At 39.7% G+C, this 24,366-nt stretch overlaps 1 protein-coding gene across 8 annotated transcripts in view; it reads right to left on the reverse strand.

Moving 5' to 3' along the window:
- The window catches only part of LOC131929766 (uncharacterized), a 49,715-nt gene extending 25,822 nt beyond the window's left edge, over positions 1–23,893 (reverse strand). For 4 of the 8 annotated variants that reach the window (XM_059286132.1, XM_059286128.1, XM_059286127.1 and 1 more), the window contains exons 1-2: positions 23,813–23,893; positions 2,623–2,954 (exon numbers count right to left, since the gene is read on the reverse strand). In XM_059286132.1, the coding sequence (XP_059142115.1) occupies positions 2,623–2,713 (91 nt within the window). In that variant the 5' untranslated portion in view covers positions 2,714–2,954; positions 23,813–23,893. Of the gene's footprint in view, positions 1–202; positions 314–2,622; positions 2,958–3,848; positions 3,921–23,812 lie in introns of those variants that run through there. The other 4 variants (XM_059286125.1, XM_059286126.1, XM_059286131.1 and 1 more) reach the window with 4 other exon arrangements.
- Between the last annotated feature and the right edge of the window lie 473 nt (positions 23,894–24,366).

The raw sequence follows: 24,366 nt of genomic DNA on the forward strand, positions 1-24,366 counted from the left end.
AATGAAAATTAATGCTTAAGGCTTAACTTAAGACCTTTAGTTTTAAGAGTGATATTAAGTTTATTAAGTCTGAAGTCTTAGATCTAAAATTTAGTATTTAGTTAAATGAGATTGAGGCCAATAACTACTACTACTACTAAAACTAGAGCCTATAAATAATTTTATAAATTATAGGCCTATAGATCTAGGGCCTACTACCCACCACAACTATATCTACATCTATGCCTGTCTAAATCTAGAAAATCTATCTACTAACGACGAGTTTAGATCTAGATCTAGGCCTACTCAATTCAAGATGAGGTTTTTTTCTATAATCTCTCTAGATATGCATCTAGATCTAGATTGAATGTGCACGGCTGTCTTCTGAAGTACAAAGTAATCTATAATTTAAATGCTACCCCAGTTGTCTTCATGCTAAGTAGTGTAACTATGCTAATTAAGTTTTCGCATCGTAACTATTAACTCAATTAAACTTTTAATTTTGACTTATAGCTAACTAAATACCTTTTGAAAGTAGACTTTTGAATCGGCGCATACATTATTAAAATTAATTATGACGTCTATCTCAAGTCAGCGTATTACTATTTAAACAAGAGAATTAAACAACATAATTTAATATTAAACATTAAGACCAAGAAGTAATAGATCTTGATCTAGATTCTAGGTAGAGTAGAATGTAGTAATTCATTCAGTACGAAATCACCAAGCCGTAGCGGATAGCATGAAAGCCTTACTGTTATTTTTAAAAATCCAAATACAGTCTAGATTCTAGACTAATTCTATTCTGTTGTGGAGATTGTGTTAGCCGTTAGCCAGTAGGCCATGGATACAAACGACAGTACAACTACGCTAGAATTTTGACTAGATCTACAATAGATCCAGATTTAGTCTAGATCTAGAATATGTGGCATAGAATCTGTGGCATAGAATCAGAGGCGTAGCGACCCTTCCCGGCGCCAAACTTTCGATTTGCACCCCCCTCCCCTCGAACTTTTGATTTGCACGCCCCCCCCCCCCAACTTTCGATTTGCACCCCCCTCGAACTTTTGATTTGCACACACCCCCCTCAAATTTTTGATTTGCCTCCCCCCCCCCCCCTCAAAGTTTCAATTTGTTTTTCCAACCCATTTTGGCGCCCCCCCCCTAAGGTCGGCGCCCGGGGACATATGCCCCCCCCCCCCTCGCTACGCCTCTACATAGAATCCGTCGATCGAGATTCTAAATACATAAATCTATTTAAACAGCACCCTTCAAGTAAAAAAAAAAAAGCTAAATTATTGGATGGGGTGGGGTAACACCCTCAGGGAACCGGGTGACACCCGACCCAGTAACGCCACTGCCCCTTCCCTCCCTCGTACATCCTTTCCTTGAAGACCTACACAAAATGCAAAAACAAAAAAAATGGATATGTAAATAATCTCAAAACCTGATTCTAGGAAACTAGTAAATACCGTAAACAGCTGGATAAGTGTATAGATCTAGTTCGAATTGAATTATAACACTGAATCTAATCAGATATCAAACTGCAGTATCCATGACAACTATACTTTAACATTTCAACCTCTAAACCTACCCTGACCCAAATCCTTACTTAATGTAACTCCACATAACATTCTAGAAAACTCCAGCGAAAAACATGAGAGTATAGTCAACCGAACTATAAAAAAAATCGTGATGCTACGATTTTAACAAATCTCCGCACCTCTTCACCCCCACCACCTTCCGCATATAAAATGCTAGCAACCACAGACACAAATGTGGTTATTTACAGCACCCCAAACATTGTCGTCGCCCCCCCCCCCCCCCGTTACTATTATATAACAGGATCAGAGGGCACTTCCGGTCAATCACACGACCACAAATGAGATCCTTCACCGGAAGCGAGATTTCTTGTAAGCCGCGAATAATCCCAAACAGAACGGTTAAGGTTAAGACTTTACAGGCCATAAAGGTCTTTAGCTGAGCTCAGGCAAGCCTAGCTTAAAGGGAATGAAGTACAAAGTACACATCAACATAACAACAGACGTGGACTGACATTTTCGTCTTTTTTTTTAAATTATTAGCCCTACTCACAAATAAGTTACGTATGCCCTTCAGGCATTTTTCTCCGAAGGCATTGTTTCGTTCGAGGATGTCCCAAAGAAACCCTGTAACCGCCGATAAATCTCATGTAATCACTATAGTAGTTAGGAATGAAGCCAGAAATACGTTTGGGGTTTCAATATTATTATCAGCATTTTAAAACAGTAAGGCTCCTAAAAACTTCCTTGTCAAGATGTACTTGCAATTAATTCATAGGATAAGAAACATATAACGTTTCGATAATAGCTGTAAATCGGGTTGTGCAGTTGTTAATAAAAAAAATTTAAAGAGAGGGAGAAAGAGATGTGTCATTTCAAATTAATGTAGATCTATAATCTTTATAGATGAAACTTCAACCTTCTTTTAGCTTTCAAAAACATTTATTGGAATTACTGTCTCGAGTTACAATTGATATTTAATTCAATTGTTAAAAATAGAGATCTTTAAGAATTACACTTCAATTCATCAAAATAATCATGTTAGTGTTGTTAGTAATCCTTACAGCGCCACCGCGTTACGTCACACTCATGTAGACATTACCTGTAGTCGTCACCGCCTCTCCTCCGTCCATCATGAACAGGCCAATGACCAGCACCAGTGGTACCAACCCTGACAGCAGCCACCCCTGCATGACTAGTGGTTCCTTATCCGAAACTTCTCAGCCATCCGAAAAACAAGGAAATACCAGCACACGTGAATTACGAAATGAATTCCTTTCAACGATGCATCAACCGAGCGGGCAGGCGAGAGAAATTGTTATTCACTGCATGTTCAACCACGTCGAATTAATCCTTATGAATAACTAGAACAAACCAGCGCTTGATTGACGAAATAATGTATTCTTTTTATCTTTGTCTCTTCACTACTATATCCTTCTGAATCCGACAGATTAGCAAACAAATAATTACAAAGTAGACACACACAATTTATTTTAAAAAATACCAAAATCGTAATACAATTTACTTTTCTTTGAAACAAAAAAATCGAATTTCAAAATTCTTAAAATCCTGAAAACTGAAACGGCTCTAAATCTACTTGAAGAACTCTACGAGAAGGCACAAAGACCACACTACGCAATCTCTAAAACAAAGTTCAATCCTAGTATCTTTCCCGTTAAATAACCTACACAAGCATGAGAACAACAACCGACTGTTAATTTATCCGAACATGTACCTTCTCCATATTCATACAGGGAATACTAGAATGAAAAATACACCATCATCTCACAGCTGAGAACAGCTTTATGCCACTAGCTTGATGGTACTTTTACTAAAAGCGCAGTACAATATTCAAAACGTAGAAATAGTACTAATGTATTTTTATGGCACACTGTTTCAAGAATCGTAAACAAACTTTATACAATTTAACCTCAGGGATGGTTTGTACCTCGGTATTCCATATTACATATTACAAAAGCCGCTTTACATAAACGAAAATAATGGTCTTTTTATATATCTGATTGTGTGTCTGTGTGTGTGTTTGTGTGTGCGTGCGTGCATGTGTAAAGTAAAAAAAGAATTACAATACATGCGTTGTTGTTTTTTTTTGTGTTTTTCATTTGCGATATGAATATGCACACTGAATTCAACACTTGCTTTCATAAAGGAATATGTCTTTCTATATTTTTTTAAAAATAAAAAAACAATATCAAAAGATGTTCGTAATACAGTACTACTTAGTTCAATCACAAACAACGTAAACACTATTCGATTGATAAACAGTAAACACTATACACCACTGTAGGAAAAAAAATATACAACTCCTACTTGGCTTTTAAAAAATAATAATGAAGATTTGCGAAACGAAACAATCCACCGGCACAATAGCTTAATTTAGCCCAGCAACCCGCGGATGTAGTAACTAAATCTAACGTCTGGTTGGCGCGTGGATCAGGTTACGAAACTGTAGGGACGTTATTGCTTTCCTGCTGGGGAAGGGAGGGGTTACCGCAGATGGGGACGGCATGCTAAGGGGGGGGGGGGGGTGTAATGGAGGGGGCGGACTGACCTGAAGGGGTTAAAATAGAAGGAACCCTTTGCACCTTGGCAGTAAACGTGACAACCTGACGTGACACCAAGTGTGCGACGTGATCTTTGTTTGTTTTTTTCCTACTACAAGAACAACTCGCAACAAATTGTCAATTTGGTGTCAACTATTTCACCTGGGGAGGTGCGGAGCGGGAGGGGAATTGGTGTGAGGTGGGGGGGGTGTGAGTGTGGGGGAGTGAGTCGCGGAGTTGGACGGGAGGGTTTAAAGTGGATTGGTGTGAGGCGTTGAACTGGGGTCCGCGGAGGAGGGTGGGGAGGGGGGTAATTGGTGTGAATGGCGGAAGCAAGAGTTGAGGGGGGGGGGGGGGGTAGACTGGGGATCGGTGTGAGACGTTTAAAAGCTGAGGTTCTAAAGCCAATAGAGAGAGAGAGACTTGTGATACGATTCTCTAAGACAAGTTAGGGGATTTAATGGTGTTGTTCTACAGCCGTGTTTGTGGTTTATTTTGGTTACCACCATCATCCAAGGGTTACGTTTAGGGCCAACATGAGTGCAAGCGTTGATGTTTACGGCCATGACTTGGCTAAAATATTGACACAAAGTTGGGTTGTCAGCCTTTAGCTGGCAGCCATGCTAACCCTATCCTGCCCTAATTTAACCCTAGCCTTAAACCCGAACAAAAATATAACCTAACCCGACTATTTTTATCGACAACAACGGGCACTGTATATTCAGGCGAACTATGTATAGCGAAATAGATATGCAACCCAAATCTCTCGGTAGTGACTACTCTAAAATGTAAACAATGGTAATATGCATCACGCATAACAAATAACCTCTATTAGTAAACAAATCGTGACTTGAGTTAATTAGCAGCTAATTAACAATGTAATTGTTTACAAAATACTCAAAACACCATAGATGTCATTTCAACAACAAATGAATTAATGTGAAGTTCGCCCTGCTTTGAAGTGAAATAACGCCCCTTTGATGGGAACTTTTTTAAACATTTATTAAAGTTTTAAGTTTAAGTGTTAAGTTTTATTTTCTTTCGCTAATTTTCCTTTGTATCGTTAAAGTCAGCAGCCAGCATTTGTCTTATGGTTAGAATTAGGGAATCACCTTAATGAATTCAGAGTGTACACTTATAGTTTACAATAAGCCAAAAATATCTACAGCATTTAATTGAGCTATATGAAGAAAATTAAGACGAAAAAAAGTTTACTAACGTAACTATGGATACGGGGAAATATGTGACAGGCAACTATCAGTTATAAACAGTCTAAAGAAATATCAGGATTGATAAAATATACAGATTTTGATCTACAAGTCAAGACCTATATCATTATGGCTTTTTGTTGTTGTTTTGTTAAATAAAGTTACTCTACTGTTTGTTTTTTGCCAACTGTCTTACTAGAGCTTTGCTTTGGAGAGTATACCATTGTTATAACCTCAGAATTAGCAAACCATGAGAGCACTGAGAGATGGCGGAGAGGCGGGGGGGGGAGGTGTGTAGCATGAGGGTCACCTTAAACCGGAGACAGACGTTTTTCTTGACCGCAGCAGCCGACAACACCTGCCGGACTTCCCGGGGTCTAATCACATGCTAGGTCACATGTCTGTCCAAAACCAAAATGGCGGGTCGGTTTCAGTGAGGGAACACTGTCCTCCCCCCTACCCCATATAACTCCCAGGCACTTTATAACCCTGTCGCTTGTTTTACCGCCAACGCGACCCATCTTATGAAGGGGTCAAGATGACCCCTGACCCCAATATAATCTTGGCGCGCACACTTGGGTCTGATCCGTCTTATAAATTGAGATACTGTTGTAATAGTAATAGTACTTTTTGACCATCTGCCACGCTGTCCTTTGTGGGCGGACGTCTCATGTAGAAGTACTACAGCGCACAGTATAATTGCACTCAGTACTTTAATTAGCACCATTAATATCTCGCGTTGAATGTTAAATTGTTAGCAATCTAAAATATTAGAAGTACTACAGCACACAGTATAATTGCACTCAGTACTTTAATTAGCACCATTAACATATCACGCTGAATGTTAAATTGTTAACAATATAAAATAACCAAGACAATATTAAGTTCCATTTCCGAAGGTGACCGTACATGGGACGAGTGAAGTAGAGTTCACCTGTTTCTGTGACCTCGGCATTTGAAGGGATAGTGTGGTCAGCCCAGCTTTACTTTCCCAAACGTGAGTTAAATAACCACCATAGCTAGGTGGACTCAGTGTCGTTCTACTGAGTTTAACCCGGATTCGAACTCGAGACATTCGGGTAAGCAGTGTAGCGCTCTACCGTTAGGCCACGACGTCCGCCCAAACCAATGACCACAGAATAGTAGAGGGTTATGGTAAAAAAAAAAAAAAGACCGAGTATAGGTAGAGCGGTGATTCTTAGCCTTTAACGAGGTATCGAATCCCACCAGTTTCATATTCATAATCACCGAACCTTTCTTAATAGTTATTTCGTCCACATTGAAAAATCCGATCGTGAATCATATGAGTCGGGTATGTCTTGACCTCCTCCGAACCCTCGAGAATGACTCACCATACCCCTAGGGTTGGATTGAACTCAGGTTAAAAAATAAAAACAAATGAATTACAGTGTAGCGCTCTACCGTTAGGCCACGACGTCCGCCCAAACCAATGACCACAGAATAGTAGAGGGTTATGGTAAAAAAAAAAAAAAAAAGACCGAGTATAGGTAGAGCGGTGATTCTTAGCCTTTAACGAGGTATCGAATCCCACCAGTTTCATATTCATAATCACCGAACCTTTCTTAATAGTTATTTCGTCCACATTGAAAAATCCGATCGTGAATCATATGAGTCGGGTATGTCTTGACCTCCTCCGAACCCTCGAGAATGACTCACCATACCCCTAGGGTTGGATTGAACTCAGGTTAAAAAATAAAAACAAATGAATTACAGTTTCTAAAAAATAATAACCGGTTTCAAAATAAAAAGTCGTGATGGGAAAAAAAAACCCAAATGTAATTGCGATAATAATCGTTCAGTATTAGTGACAAATTTACATGTAGTACAATTAATAATAACAAGCCTACTAATAATACAAGTATGAATTTTAAGGACTTTCTGTCAATCTTTGGCAAAAACTCTGATAAAATTTGCACAGAGTAGCTCCCCCTTGTTAAAGTTAACCAAAGCCAACGGAACAGCGTGTAGTTGTGGAGGGCAAACAACACGAGAAAACAAAAGGGGCGCACAAATTCAACCTGACACCGGTCACCATTGCTGTGGTAAAAAAAATTCAACAACCAGACATCACGTTTGGGTCGTAGGTTGGCAAATTTAACCATCAATGATGTTTGCTTTTATTTTTTAATTTCAACGTAAAAGAGCAATTTTTTTTTTACCATTTCTTCATTAGCCATACCAGAGACGGTGTGGTGGGGGAGGGGACCTGGATTAACATGGACGCCATTTCTGAAAGACCCCCCCCCCCCCCCTAAACTAATCGCGTTGAGGCTAGAGTAAGGTTTAGGTTTGGTACAGGTATCAGCGATACTTGGTCAAAAGTTTCCAATTTAGAACGTTGTTTCTATCTTACTGGCTTAACAGGATTGTACCCAAAAAAATTCTTTCAATTAAATGATAAAACGAAGTGTATACCGGTAGCCTAAAATCCAAATGGATTACAATTCACGCTGTCATATTGTCGAGAGACTGAAGCAGTATTAAATACAGCCTGAAATTCCCCTTCACTAATCTATTTTAAAACAGTGGGCCACCGCCTGCGCCTCACCCCTCCACTATGTCATTACATAACTACCCCCCTGTCAGTGCTGTTTAATCTAAGCTTGACTCATTTAAATTTCAAAATACCAGCCGTCTATGCATGACCTTCCACAACAGGCATTGACCTCACCGCTTCTAAAAATAGCGTGCCATGTCCGCCTATACATTCTTTTCAACATGATCTGTGATGCCTGTCAAATGAGATGTAGCTGTTCCATGTAATGTTGTCTCAAGGCAGAGGGTGGGAGTTCAGTCAGTGCAGTGCCGTAAGAATCGTCTAGTCCGGTGCTATAACTTATTTAAGTGCGGGTTTAGTATTTAAGGGGTACCCCACAGAGGCGTAGCGACCCTTCCCGGAGCCCGGGCACAAACTTTCAATTTGGCGCCCCCCCCCCCCCCATCGGGACAAACTTTCTATTTGATGCCCCCCCCCCCCCATATATATTTTATATTTATAATGCAAAATTGCAGCTAAAATGAGCTTTTCATTTTTTCCAACCCATTTTGGCACCCCCTAGGGTCGGCGCCCGGGGACATATGTACCCCCCCCCCCTCGCTACGCCTCTGGTACCCCATCCGGACTGGGTGGACTAATCGAACCTGATTACTAACCTTAACCCAAGACTTTCAGGTTAATAATGTGGTCTAAAACTCGACGACGCCTTCCGGCTGAATAGGATAGTTATTTCATGAATTGAAGGGTGTAGTATAATGTAGGTCTTACATCGGTATTGAAAAGCAGCTTGCACAAATAAACAAAGGCAAACTGCGTGTAATACTGTAAGCCCTCTATATCACTTTCTAGGTTCAGAACTACTACTCCAGAATGTTACCCAATCATTCAAATAAAATAGATCTTAGATTATACAATGTAGATCTAGTTACACAATCATTCAAGCAATATGGGATTCAGTTAAATACCATTCAAACTGATTAACGGCTACCCAATCATTCAAACAGATTGTATCCGATTGAGTTTCAGTTACCATCATTCAAACAGATTGTGTCTCAGCTTCACACTAATTCAAACATATTGTTTTTCGGCTACCCAATCATTCAAACAGATTCAATTTCAGCTACACAATCATTCAAGCAGATTGAGTCTCGGTTAAACCATCATTCTAACAGATTGAATTTCAGCTACACAATCATTCAAGCCGATTGTGTCCCTACGACCAAATAATTCAAACAGATTGCCTCTTGGCTACCCAATCATTCCAACCGTGTCTCAGTAGCCCAATCATTCAAACAAAAACAACCGTCACCAATTTTTCCAAGCACCAATAAATGCATAAATTTCTAGCCTGGCAATATCAGGTGTCGAACACCCTCAGCAATACGACCGGACCAGATTGATTGTCCAATAATTAAAACGTCAATATGGGGCGCGGGTGACGTTAACAACTTACGCCCATTTTTACGCCCCATTCCCTGTTCTAACAACACCCCCCCCCCCCAACTGTATTGAACCCTCCGGTAATCAAATAACATGTATGTGATTTATGACAGGCATGACGATAGGGCAATATAGCTGATTAAAACAGTTGTTCAGTGTGGGGGGGGGGGGGGGGGGGGGTTGTACGTTAATACTTTGAGAACTGTTTGGAACAAAGAGATGACATCTTATATAGCGGGCCTGTAACGTGATTTATGACACGCATGAGACTAGGGCAATATAGTTGACAAACACCTTTGTTGAGTGGGGGTGTTGTAAATTTATACTGTGAGAACCCTCTGGAAAACAGAGTAGGCATCTTATATGGCGGGGCTATAATATAATGATTAGAAGAAAGTGTTACTTCATACAAACAGACGTTGCTTTAAGGGTAATGTGGCTGACAAACACCTTTATTCAGTGGGAGAGTCTTAAATGTATACTTTGAGAACCCTTTGGATAATAACTGCATGATTAACACAAATGTTACTTCATATTCATACATTGAGAACCCTTTGGAAAATAGAGTAGAAACCTTATCATGGTTAGCAAGAAGTGTTGTTACTTTATACAAACAGACGATGGTTGACAAAATCATAAAGTGGGGGAGGTAGTATTGTAAATGTACACTTCTCTGAGAACCCTTTGGTACCGAAAATAAAAATGCTATACAGATATTAGCTAAAAGTTATATTCTAAGCAAATTGACACCTATGTAAGGGCAATGTGACCGACATAAATCAGTGAAGCATATGATCGATTCATACGGCCAGAAACGGCGCCTAATCTTAGAATGTTATATTGTAAGCCTATACATATGATCACCAATGTGTACACTTAGGATAACATAGGTGTACTGAACCCACACCCGGAGGTTGCTTGGTATGGTGACCAGAAAGATGCGCAACGGAAAAAAGCGCAAACAGAAAATTGCGCAACCAGAAAAATGCGCAAAAGGAAAAATGGGGCACACATCTTTCTGGGAAACAACTGGGTAATTATATATCATCTTGGTACTTATTTATTTAGAGAGAGTGGGCGTATATCGATTTTCCAACTACCCCCACCCCTCCTCATATTCCTATACCTCGCGTTATGGAAAGTAAAGGTATCTGGAGATATCGCTGAACATACTATCCCTTCATATGCCAAGATCACTGAAGAAGGTGAACTCTACTTCACCTTCCCCATGGACAAATAGAAAATGTAACCATACCCTACGGGTTAAAGTATAGTTAACATCAATACGCCACCTTATGACTATGGTTAACCTGTAAGTTAAAACAAGTTAATAAAAAGTCTAGTGACAATTTAAGCGCAATTTCCTTAATTAATTTTTTGTGACCGAACGAACGGATATTTTTGAAAACTTTCTTCGGCAATATTGTTCTAAATTATGGCAGGAATCGATAGGTAAATGTTTCAAGTCGCTAAGTGGTCTGGTGGCCGAGATATGGGCCAAAAACTGCATTTTTTCGAGGTTTTTTGGCTTTTCCGGGAAATCCAGGAAGGAATTCCGGGAATTTTTTTGGCCCACAATCATCCTCGGAACTTGCTTAACATATTTGCTTTGGAACTAGTCCTCGATATTGCTTCGTTGAGGAGGAGATACGACTTAAAGCTGCGGACACACATCGGACACACATCCATCCAGAACGAATTATTAATCGCAATTGTCCGTATGGAAATTGCGCTAAAAAACATGCTTCAAATACTTTAAAGGTATTATTTTTTCACAATTTAAACACAGGATTTGAGCTAAGCAGTGGTGTGGCGCTTTTACAACAAGCGACGGGCTTGAACAAAGGATTAACCCCCGTTATTAATTCCTCACTGAAATTCCAATAGCTAGCATTGTGTAAGCACATGTTGGCTAAATAATAGTTTCCCCGCGTATACCTTTTAGATCGATATAATCAAAGTGTTGGGAGAAAAAAACAAGAATGCTGACACCATATTTTGTTAACAGTGGGCAAAGTTATAGCTAAGCGTAGGCCTATATTGTGATATCTAGTTTAAAAAAAAAAAGATTAAAGCGCCTTTTCATACCTTAAGACAGTGGTTCGATCGAACCCTAGGGTTCGGTCAGTCGGTCACAGCAGCGGTCAAGATACACACGCGACCGGATTTAGTCAGTGCTGATGACAAAACTATTAAGAAGGGTTCGGTGAATGCGCGTATGAAAATGGTGGGGTTCAGTTAAAAAGTTTAAGAACCGCTGCCTTAAGACCACAGTGCAGACGTTTAGTTCTTTATCTTGCTAGTGAAAGGATTTAGTGTTGAGACTTCTGGTTTTGATAGCGTGTACTCAACCCATCAACCACGCATCCCTATCTCTTCGAAAAGACCAAGTTCACCTGCACAAACTACCTGTATTCCCTTTTCTTCACTGCCACGCAACGTTGGCTACGTACAAGTGTTTCAAAGTATTCAAACCAACAATTCTTGAAATAAAAAAAACAAACAATAAGGCATTCATGACTTGATTCGTCTACCTGCCCCCCACCCCCCTACAAAAAAGAATTAATGTCAGATTTAAAAAAAACGCATAATCAGCAAATTCTCTGAACCCACAACGCTAATCCGAGCAAGTTTATTGCATAAAACGACATTTAAAACGCGGACATACCAACGTTAGGCGCATAACTCAACGGTGGAACTCGGCCATTTATCTTTCCAAACCGGAAACCATGAATTACCACGACAAGATGCACATTTTCTCCCCGCTAATCCAGCATTGTATAGGAGTTAAACCGCAAATCTTTTAATCCAAGCCTGCACTGGCTGGTTGTGTCGCCTGTCAGACCACGTGACACGTTGAAAAATTGTTTAGGTTGAAACAAATATGGCGGTAACCGGCTAAGTTGGTTCCGCTAATTATTAAAAGATCGGTTAGTAGTGCCAACCTAACCGTGACCCTGGCTCGAACATACCACTTGTCCTGAACACAACGGGTCTAGGACATTACCCCCCCCCCCCCCCAAGCTTCATAATACTAACTCCAACCCAAACCCAAACTAAACCAAAACCCAACCCCAGACATTAGTTGAAGCCTAACCCTAGTCAAAGTGCTAGCCCTAGCACTAATCCTAATCCTAGCGTTAACCTTAACTGTACTTAAAGCTATGATCCGGGGAAGGGGGGAGGAGGGGTAATTGACTGGGGGGTAATGTCGGGGGGGATGTCCGGGGGTAATTGACGGGGGGGGGGGGGGAAAGGGCGGGTAATGCCCTGTTCCCGAACACAACACTTACCATAGACCTAACCGTATCCAACCCTAACCATGATACCCTCAGAAAAAAATAATATATTAAAATCAATAACGATTCTCCAATCCTAATTATAATCCTAATTTACAACCAAGACGAAATTGTAAAAAAAAAATATAGTGATTGAAGATACTATTTATATCCATAATTCTCGCTAAACAAATATATGGGTATGGCTAATATAACAGTTTCTCAGATGATTGAGAAAGTTTATATGAATGCACCTTTCAGTAGATGAAAGAGACAACAACCAGAGACTATATTTAGAAAGACCGGAAGTTCAAATCTAACTCGAGTCAAAAAGTTTTCTTGGATGCAAATCAACAGAAAGATCTCTTTTTTTTTTTTCAAACGTGTTTTCCTCAACGAGAACGGAAGTTGGGTTTAACGTATTTCGAACACGATGAAAAAAAAATGGTGCAGCCAATAAAGGGACCTAACCACTGGCAGGAGGGAATGTCGCACGGATACGTCACGGCCTCAGGTGCGTTCAGTGGCGGTGCACCACGGCGCAAACTGGTGTTGACTCAACAAGCGGGACAACTGTGTCAACCAAGAGATCTAGACGCGCTAATTCGTGTGATTTACAACCCGGGGCCTGTTACGCAATTCAATTAGATCTACCTACAGGAAGACAGAAATCCTATAAAGTCGCACCTGAATACCAACAGCGTATGTTTACTACATTAAAGAAAGCATTAGCTTATTCGAGAAGTTAGCCTAAAGCTGTTCATTTTGCTAAAACTGCATTGAAAACTAAAATTTAAACTTAAGTGTACTACTTCGTAATGGAGTATGGGCCACCAACTACAGCTCTACAGAGTTCTCTGTCCTGCTGGAGTATGGGCCACCAACTACAACTCTATAGTTCTATGTCCTGCTGGAGTATGGGCCACCAACTACAACTCTATAGTTCTATGTCCTGCTGGAGTATGGGCCACCAACTACAACTCTATAGTTCTATGTCCTGCTGGAGTATGGGCCACCAACTACACCTCTCTAGAGTTCTCTGTCCTGCTGGAGTATGGGCCACCAACTACAGCTCTCCAGAGTTCTCTGTCCTGCTGGAGTATGGGCCACCAACTACAGCTCTCCAGAGTTCTCTGTCCTGCTGGAGTATGGGCCACCAACTACAGCTCTCCAGAGTTCTCTGTCCTGCTGGAGTATGGGCCACCAACTACAGCTCTCCAGAGTTCTCTGTCCTGCTGGAGTATGGGCCACCAACTACAGCTCTCCAAAGTTCTCTGTCTAGCTGGAGTATGGGCCACCAACTACAGCTCTCCAGAGTTCTCTGTCCTGCTGGAGTATGGGCCACCAACTACAGCTCTCCAAAGTTCTCTGTCCTGCTGGAGTATGGGCCACCAACTACAGCTCTCCAAAGTTCTCTGTCCTGCTGGAGTATGGGCCACCAACTACAGCTCTCCAGAGTTCTCTGTCCTGCTGGAGTATGGGCCACCAACTACAGCTCTCCAAAGTTCTCTGTCTAGCTGGAGTATGGGCCACCAACTACAGCTCTCCAGAGTTCTCTGTCCTGCTGGAGTATGGGCCACCAACTACAGCTCTCCAAAGTTCTCTGTCCTGCTGGAGTATGGGCCACCAACTACAGCTCTCCAGAGTTCTCTGTCCTGCTGGAGTATGGGCCACCAACTACAGCTCTCCAGTTCTCTGTCCTGTTGGAGTATGGGCCACCAACTACAGCTCTCCAGAGTTCTCTGTCCTGCTGGAGTATGGGCCACCAACTACAGCTCTCCAAAGTTCTCTGTCTAGCTGGAGTATGTGCCATCAGGCACCAACTACAGAGTTCCAAAATTATCTGTCCTAGTCCTAGCGTATAAAAGTGTATAACTAGTTGCTATAAACAGTAGCGCGTTAAAATCGATAGTACTTAAAAACATAATTTTTGACGACAAGATTTAAGTATATAAATGGGCTTCGTATTAACAAATGCGCTACCTTACAGACAGACAAGTGGAACAAATCACATTTCCAATTAACTAACCCACTCTACATAAACCCAAAAGTAGAAATATATTATTTTTTTACGCTGACATCAAACGCTGTTGTGATGTGTGCAGTTGTGTCAGATCAAGTCAAGCAAGAGAAGTTATGACATCTGACTACAGCAAACTACAGCTACATTTCCGGTGTCGGGGAATGAATGTTCTATACAAATAAAGTGTGGTAGTTAGGGTGGGGTACAGCTGGTGCTACCCCCCTCCCCTCCCAATTTATTTCATTCTACATTAATAACGTGAGCTGGATAGACTCTGTGATACCCGGGATCCGAACCCGTGACTTTCGGGTTAGCAGTAGTCAACTACCAAATAAATATGGTCGGCACAAAATACTAGGGTGAGGCAGTAAAGTACTAGGGTGGGGCAGTAAAGTACGAGGGTGAGGCAGTAAAGTACTAGGGTGAGGCAGTAAAGTACGAGGTTGGGGGGAGTAAAGTACGAGGGTGGGGGGGGAGTAAAGTACGAGGGTGGGGCAGTGAAATACGTGGGTAAGGCAGTATATTATGAAGGACGCCTTCCTATACAACGACAAACACACTGTTCATTTTACCGTGGGAGCGACAGTTTTATGAATGGGTTCAGTGTTAGCTTGTGTATCTTACAGGAGAAGGAGCGGTGGGGGGGGGGGGTCTTTTTTTTTTAAATGTTGATCTTTGTTTAATTTTTTTTTTACATACGAAATGTCGCATCATTTAGAAGCTAGGGGATTGAAAGTTGGAGGGATTGGAATCTGATGGGGTTGGAATCTGGTGGGATTGGAAGCTGGGGGGATTGAAAGTTGGTGGGATTGAAAACTGGAGAGATTGGAAGCTGGATAGATTGGAAGCTGGATAGATTGGAAGCTGGATGGATTGGAAGCTGGATGGATTGAAAGCTGGATGGATTGGAAGCTGGAGGATTGGAAGCTGGATAGATTGGAAGCTGGATGGATTGAAAGCTGGATGGATTGGAAGCTGGAGGATTGGAAGCTGGATAGATTGGAAGCTGGATGGATTGGAAGCTGGATAGATTGGAAGCTGGATGGATTGGAAGCTGGATGGATTGGAAGCTGGATAGATTGAAAGCTGGAAGAATTGGAAGCTGGGGGATTGGAAGTTAGTGAATCGGAAGTTTGATGGATTGGAAGCTGGTGGGATTGGAAGCTGGTGGGATTGGATGCTCTAGAGACTGCTGTGTGCCAGAAAAAAACGCACACGGACATTTTATGTTTTAGCTTTCGTTAGAGGCAAACACAAATCTGCTGGCAGCTACCAGTGCAGATTGAGGGTATTCAGTGTACATCAAGCTGGGCGTGTTCATAGAAGGTGAGCAGGATTTACACGAGAACTTGGCAGTGTAGGTTGAGGGTATTCAATGTACAAGAACTTGGCAGTGTAGGGTTATGTTAGTCGTGTCCCTATGCCTCCTCATGCTCCACAAAGAGTAAAGAAGACTAAGTCGAGTCACATTTCATCCTGCTTCCTTAGAGTATGAAATAAAACTTTGCACTTTAGTAATTAAGGTTAAGTTGTAGTTATATAGCGAGGGTTATGTTTATTATTTTAGTGTATTTGCTTTTACTCCCGTGTCCTATGCAGCTTCTAAACCCGACTAGTCTGTAAGTAAAAATTAACTATTAAAAAAAGAAAACAATACAAATTAGAAGTTAAAAATTTGAACAACGCAACTAAATCAGAATAACTTCAAATAAGAACAAGAAAACTACGCATTCCAGAGTTTCGAAATCAGGCAGTGTTGATGGAAACGTACACAATTGCAGGCATAAACAATAAAATAAAGTAAAAATTAAACAACAAGTTACGGACCAAACTTGAGGAAAAAAATCAAATATTGGAAAATGACTGAAGTCATTGAAATTTAGGAGAAACTCGACACAAGACGCATGCAATGACCTAAAGAGATAGCAGTACTTCATCATCACAAGCATGCGATTTCTAGGCTGTGGAGTCCCTTTCCCCCCTTCCCGAAATATTTTCATGGAATTAGACTCAGTTTACCCACAAAATTCTTCTTACCCGCATTTTCCTCAAAAACTATTTTATACGGACATTTTCTCGACTCACTTCTTTTTTTCCCCAACCCCACAACTATTTTAGTGACCCAATTATATTTTATTCAAATAATACTGACCCACTTATTTAGTAAATCCCATTTCCATGAAGTATTTTTTTTTTACCTTAATTTTCCTGACCCACTAATTTTATAAATAATTTTATATGGCCCACTTATTTTAACACAAATTTTCTGACCTAGTTATGATGTACCCCACGTTTTCTTGACCTACTCGTATAGAACCCACATTTAAATGACCCACTTATATTGCTCCGCATATCCTTACACATATTTCATCCACCCCCCCCCCCACCCAGCCCACACCTCCCACACATCACTACCTGTTCTACCTTACCACAATGGCATGCACTGAACGAGTCATCTAAGGGGGGGGGGGGGAGAATAGAAAGAAAGAAAAAACAACTCACGTATAGACAACGAGTCTTCTCCTGCAAATACAAAAGAAGATCACTCGGTCAAAGCACTAGACGAAAATCAATTCAAACAAACGCTAAGTCGACTCAGGGCAATCAGAACAGAGACTGGCCTATCCTAATAACCCGGCTGAAAGACGGTCTATAGAAAGATTGGGATGGAGAGGGGGCTATAAGGCAAGCATGTTAGTGGTTATTACTTAGGAAAACTGTATAAGTTACGGTCAAAGCCCGAAGTGCGGCCAATGTGCGCATTGGCCGGCCAATGTGCGCATTGGCCGGCTCTCTTGACCAAAGCCCAAAGAGCTTAGCAATGAGAGCGTATTTCGTACATTGGCCGGTCAATGCGCGCACTGGCCGGGACGTAATGGTTAAAGTCAAGAGTTAAATTGACAAAGTATTTCGTACTTTGGCCAGTCCATGCGCCCACTGGCTGTGATGTCCTGGCCAATTTCCTATACACTGTTGGCGGTAAGAAAGGTCTAAGCATGTTCATGTAAGGTATGTATATAAGAGTACATGTTTTTTTTTACAACAAATATGATATTCACCGTTAAATACAGACAGAGAAAAATAAAGGACAATCGGTTGATTCTGCTGCGAGGGGGTGGGTAGAGAATGATGAGAGAATATGTTCAGTGGAGTCGTATTCACAACTTTGCAAGTAAAAAATAAATAATACATTTCCATATTCGTACCTTTTAAAACTCTGCGTGTAAAAGCGAATAATAATAGGCCCGACTTTACACTTATTTTCTTCAAAGTGAATTTAATCTATAGAAAGCACTGATAGTTTGATCACATTCACACCTCTGTATCAAGTCAAAGATGGTCTACACATCTGCCTAAAGTTGGTCAACGATTGAAAATAATTTACACCCCTAACAGTCCGTCCTTGTGTAAATAACACCCCTAAATAAAGTATGCCCTTGTGTAAATCAGATCCCAAAACTAAGTAAGCCTATATATAAACCGCATTACAATGTAAATAACGACTCAGTATAAATGACACGCCTAAAGTACGTCCCTGTATAAATCACACCTTTAAATTACGTCCCTGTATAAATCACACCCCTAAATTACGTCCCTGTATAAATAACACCCCAATAGGTAACACACCCCATACAGAAGGTACTGTGAAAAAAAAATGAAATACCCCCCCCCCCCTCCCAGTTTCTTAACTAAAGAACATCCTGGCCTGGCCTATCACTCGACATATGTCTCTAGGGTGTTAGAATAATGGAACGCCTTGAGGAAAGCATTAACGGTCTGAGTGCTAGTGCCTGGCCTATAGGAATGTTTGTACAAGAGTGTTTTTTTTAGAACAGCGTAAGAAGAAATCGATTCAGATACTTTAACATACTTTAAACCCAACTTGGGGTGTAATTGAGGAAAATGGGTTTTAAATTTAATTAAATCAGTTTTAATTGATGTTAAAAGAATTTCAATTGTTTTACTACATTATTGCATAAGCTACTTTTTGGAATGTGTAGGCCTACATTAATTCGCTGATTCAGATTTCTGTCAGGCGGCTGGAGAATTACCTTAGAAAGCGAATGTTTAATTCTACCTAAACTAAAAGATATTGGTACTTAGCAAACAATATAGTAAAATGTATAGCACGCAAACGTGTAATTACCATTTGTGTAACATAAAAATGTGTAACAATATATATAATTAATGCCAAATCATATGAACTGGCTGCTCTGAAGTTTATTACTGCGGTTACTCACTAAACTCTAAACAAATGTAAGCTTTGAAGCAGAAACTTAAGTGTACCAACCAATGTGTTTGAGATCCCTCCAGTATATAAATGTCGCACCGAAGGACACAACCCTAGACTACCAACAGTACCACACCGCTTGGCCAGATAAAACAGATTGAACCGGATTACTACGGGAATCTACAATCAGTGGCGTAGCCAGGAATTGGTCATGGGAGGGGTTCAAATATTTTTCCATATGTATAAAATCACACACACACACACACACTATATATATATATATATATATATATATATATATATATATATATATATATATATATATATATATATATATATATATATATATATATATATAGGGGTGTAAGTCCATGGGAAGGGTTATACCCCCCCTTGCCTACGCCACTGTCTACAATGGACGTCAACGCGCACGCTCGTTTCTAAATATAAACCCAACCCAGTCGATTCTACTCTATGTTACTCATGTTACTCTAAATATAAACCCAACCCAGTCGATTCTACTCTATGTTACTCATGTTATTCTAAATATAAACCCAACCCAGTCGATTCTACTCTATGTTACTCATGTTATTCTAAATATAAACCCAACCCAGTCGATTCTACTCTATGTTACTCATGTTACTCTAAATATAAACCCAACCCAGTCGATTCTACTCTATGTTACTCATACTATTCTAAACATGCAACCAATAAACCTGCACGTGCGGCAGATTTACTCCAGCGGTCACGTGGTTCCGGAAACAACAGGTACGTCGTCTTGAATCCCCCTGCACCAAAACATAGGGTCCTAGTTCATTCGAATCACCCGAAATAGAAACCAATGGGTTGTTCTAAATTAGAAAAATATTCAATCGTAATCAAATCAATTTCTTTGTATTGGGATAGTAAGGTGGTATTACGTTAAAAATTATCCGTACATAAACGGGAAAACTTACTAGTTAACTAGTACTAAGTATATATAAAGACAACACGCTACTTTACACGAGTCTACAGCAATGATCCTCAATCATTACCCACAAAACCCTACTAGAAAAGACATGACTTTAAAATTATAAAGCTTTTCTTAAACATAAAAAAACTATTGTCAAATAAGGCGACTTAATACATTTTAAAACTTGTCTACAAAGTTTACCAAAGCGAAGTGACTACTCGGAAAAGATGTTTCGTCCCAGCGTCTCTTAAACTATTAAGAGCCACGTGTGGCATGATACTGAATTAGTTACCATTGACAAATATTTAATCTATCCACAAATTGTATGGCCGAACTTTTGTGTATTTTTTTGTTAAATATATTCGTAAATTTAAAAAAAAAATTAAAAAATCATTTGATTTAGGGGTGTTGTTAATTGTAAAAATTTTAATTTGGCTTTTTAATTGACCGGAAATAATGGCTAATATTTACAAGAACCAAAACCCCCGAATTATCCTGACGTATTTCCCACAGCCACATTCAACTTTGGACGAACCCCGCTGTGTGTCCAAATATTCTAATTAACAAGCCTGAACCGCCGGACTTCCAGAACAAACTCTGACCACGATAGGTAAACTTCAGGTAGGACGTCACGCTGTGTATGACGACTAATTAAAACTGTCAATTAAGATCACCTTGACGGGAGAAAAAAAATGATTTGCTGTACAATAATCGGGAGGATGTGTGTCCAATTTGGGCCTCTCCTCTTCCGTTTAGTATTGCTCCATCTGCCTCTTGTTGACCCCCTTCTCTTCACACCCGGCGAAATGACCCCCCCCCCCCATTCAGTATCCCCTATGCGTGTGCCTTGCCAGCTGGTATAACAATGCCGAAACAAGGAGGGTGGATGTGGTCACGGTCCCTTCTATGGAATTTCAGACAGGGGGTGTTGGGGGTGGGGGCGGGGTGTCTTAGAAAGAAGCCGGAAGTCTTTATACACGAAAACAGCTCGAAAGGGAAAACATTTTTTTTGTGGTGTGTGTGTTGGTGTGTATACTTAAAATTGGGTCACGTAGGTTTGTATGTAAGCAACATTTAGCTGAACGGGGTAAATCGTGTAGGTGTGCCTATGCGTTGGGTTGTTGGTGATATGTTTGCCCTATGTGTAAAAGTACAATAGCAGTGTTAGAATCAAATTGTTATTGTTGTTTCAACACATTGGTTCAACAACAACAAAATATTGTAAAGACAGAGCGGCACAGAGTAAAGCCTTGAGTTTATTTATACACAAGGATATACAAGACGTGCCACACTATCTTTTACATAAACAGTTCAACGATATCCTGACAGAACACTAAACATCAAGAGGGTTGTTTCTGGCAGTATAGGCGGTTAGGATTAGAGCCGGGCTCAGATTACGTCTTGGATTTATAGCTGAGAACAGAGCTAGGGTTAAAGTAACAGCGCCAAAAAAAGAAGAAATATATGGCTTGCCGGTAATCTTAGAAATTACTAAAAACAATAATATATAATATATGGCTTACCGATAATCTTTGAAAATACAAAAAAAAATAATATATGGCTAAACGATAATCTTAGAAATTACTTTAAAAAAAAAATAATATACGGCGTTCAGTAGGCAAGACAAAAAAAAAAGTAGACTTTCCATCCTCCCCCCCCCTTCCACAAAGAATTACATTAAGCACAAAAAAAAAAGAACTGGTAAAATGGAAATAACAAATGCCCTCAAATCGTGATGGTATCGCCTGCAACACGTCTAAGAAGAAGGTTCTTTAGAAAGGCTAAACTGACCTATCAACACATCTTTCAGCATTCTAACCCGAAGGAAGAAATGTTATACCTCCCCCTCCCCATATTTTATCTGTTTATTTTAAAGGTGCTTCAGGGTTTTTTTTGTTTGTTTTTTTTTTTTGCTTTTTTTTTTTTGTTTAAAATTTACGATAACACTTAATTCTCACACGCCCTCTGACTAACTTTCAGTATAACAAAATATAATATTACAAGTTTACTAAAATATAAAACGGTACTTGTTATAATGGTGAAGCGGTTAAGATTATGTAGCTACTCGATATGTCCCAATATATCTGCTTACAGCGTCATTTCTGTCTAAGTCGTATAACCCTACCGCGACAGTGTGTAAGCAAACACAAAGATCTAAGAACAACGGCCTTTAAATGGCGACAGGGGGAGGTCAATGTCGTTATTGAGGCAGCTTTGAGATCCGTGTATGTAGGTAACAATAGACTGGTACGGTGAAAGAATGGGTTCTAAAGACAAAATATTATGGTGTGCTGGAGGGGGATTTAATGGGTTTGTATTTTTAAGGCATTCTTTTCTTTGAAGTGTGGTGTGTGCCTTTAAATTGCGCTGACGTCACATTGTGGAGTTGGGATAGATCTAGATCTAGATCTAGTAGAAAATCTATTTTACAGCTACACTCTAGATCTAGATTCTAGATCTACCTGAAGCTTCAAGTTCAAAGATTCTTAAGGGTAGATCTAGATCTAGATGTAGATCTAGATCTAGTCGAGTTATCGTTTTGTTATAAGGATAAGTTAAGAATCAGTGTATTGGAGAACGAGCAATAACAACCTGATCAGACTGATCCAAGTTTTCGCTGACATCATGAATATAGGGAGAGGGTTGGGGTAATTAATGACATCGAACTCAGCGGGAGAGGGTTTCAGACATTAGTGGCAGTGGGGAATAGATTTTTAAAAGGTTATTTTAAAACTTAAGTTTTGGCAGTTAATCTGTTACTCCACCAGTACAACAATCACAAGCTGGTAGACATAGAGTCTAGATCTAGATCTAGATCTATGTCTCTTCTAGATCTAGATCTAGAAATTCTAAGTCTTACACCCAGATCTAGAATCTAGTTTAGTATTCTTCACTATTCTACTACTCTTATTCTAGTTAGACGTGGTCCTGCAAAGTAGACAACGATAACCTGCTGCAAGCGTATTTTCTAGATCTAGAATCTACATAAAAATTCTAGATCTAGATCTAGATCTAAAAATCTAGATTATTCTAGCTGATCTAGACTGAAGATTAGAAGATCTAGACTAGTCTAGATTCTAGATCTAAAAATCTGGTAATCTATCGTTTTGGGTACGTAAAATCGCCCGCGACTAGTAATGTGAAAAACAGGTGACTCCTTAAATTTTAATAATTATTTCACATTTTGAGGAGGATTTATGTTTTTTAAAATACAAAAATGTTTCCTTGTTTCATTATGTACCCGTTTTTAAACAATTGCATTAAAACTTTTCCGTAATAAATGAAGGCTAACGATGTTTCCAACAGATGCAACCATGCTCATTTACTATAGCAGCCATCTTGTTTAAGTTTTATTTTTATAAGCTTATAGCGCAGATTCAGGGGGAAGCCACTCTATTTTACAAATGGCTGCTGTTTATATAGCAAATCTTGCTCTCAGACACTGCTGTTTAAAGTTAATTTCTGGCCTATATCGATATATTTAGCCATTGATTTAGGTTTATTATTCATTTATCTATAATATTTGACACAAATATATGACAATTAACTTCTATTAAAGCCTTGACAATGAGGTAACGTTTTCGTACATTAATAGCCGCGGGCGATTTTACGTACCCAAAACGATAGATTACCAAAAATCTAGATCTAGAGTCTAGATTCTAGATCCTAATTTTAGATTTAGTCTAGATCTAGATCTAGATCTGGCAAGAAAAGCTATTAGAGAATCTAATTAATCTAGATCTAGATCTAATAATTAATCTATAGATCTAGATCTAGATCTCTAGATCTAGATTCTCTATAGATTATAGAATAGATCTAGATCTAGAATCTAGATTCTAGATTTAGATTAGATCTAGATCTAGAATCTAGATGTCTAGAATTGGAATCTAGATTCTAGATCTAGATCCAGATCCAGAATCTCTCTAGATTCTAGATAGTTAGCGCGTAAAATGAATAGGCCTACTCAGGCAATAGGCCTAATTAAAATAATTATTGACATTAATTTAAAAACTAGGGCAAGTCCATCATGCTAAAAATAACAAATTATTAACATTAACACTAGTCACGTTGAACTGCATACATTACTCCATCCGTTAACACAACAATAACCACAGTTGTAATCCATGTCAAAGAAAACACATTGTTCAACAAAGTACTAGATCTAGATTCTAGATTTCTAGATCTAGATTTTTTTTTAGAATTTATCCATTGTCAAAATATATCCACATAACATCTGTCATTTTGAAATATTTGCACAGTTCAAGCCCGCCTTGTTTAGTGTGCGCGAGCTAGGCTATCCAAAAGTTGTCCTGATTTCGGTTTTACCCCCCTATGCTTATCACGTTTTGGGAGAATCCATAGGCCGTACCAAATACCCCAGGCTAGTCCACTTTTGAAAACATCGACGTTGAGTGGCCGCCAATACAATGTGTCAACGCGGGAGGAAGAGTTTAAGCGGGTGGGTGGGGGTAGGACTAGTTTTTTTTTTTTTAAATAGTCCCACTACTGTAAAATATTGAACACGGCGCTTTTAAAAAAAGAGAAAAAAAATCCCCTTTTATCTAGGCTGTTCCTCCCCTCACCCTTCCCTTCACGCTCTAGTAGTTTCCCACTATGTCTGCTATTTTCTGTCAG

This window comes from Physella acuta, unplaced genomic scaffold (assembly GCF_028476545.2).
Source record: "Physella acuta isolate Inbredline_101_S28 unplaced genomic scaffold, ASM2847654v3 ptg001672l, whole genome shotgun sequence".
NCBI classification, from domain to species: Eukaryota; Metazoa; Mollusca; class Gastropoda; family Physidae; genus Physella; species Physella acuta.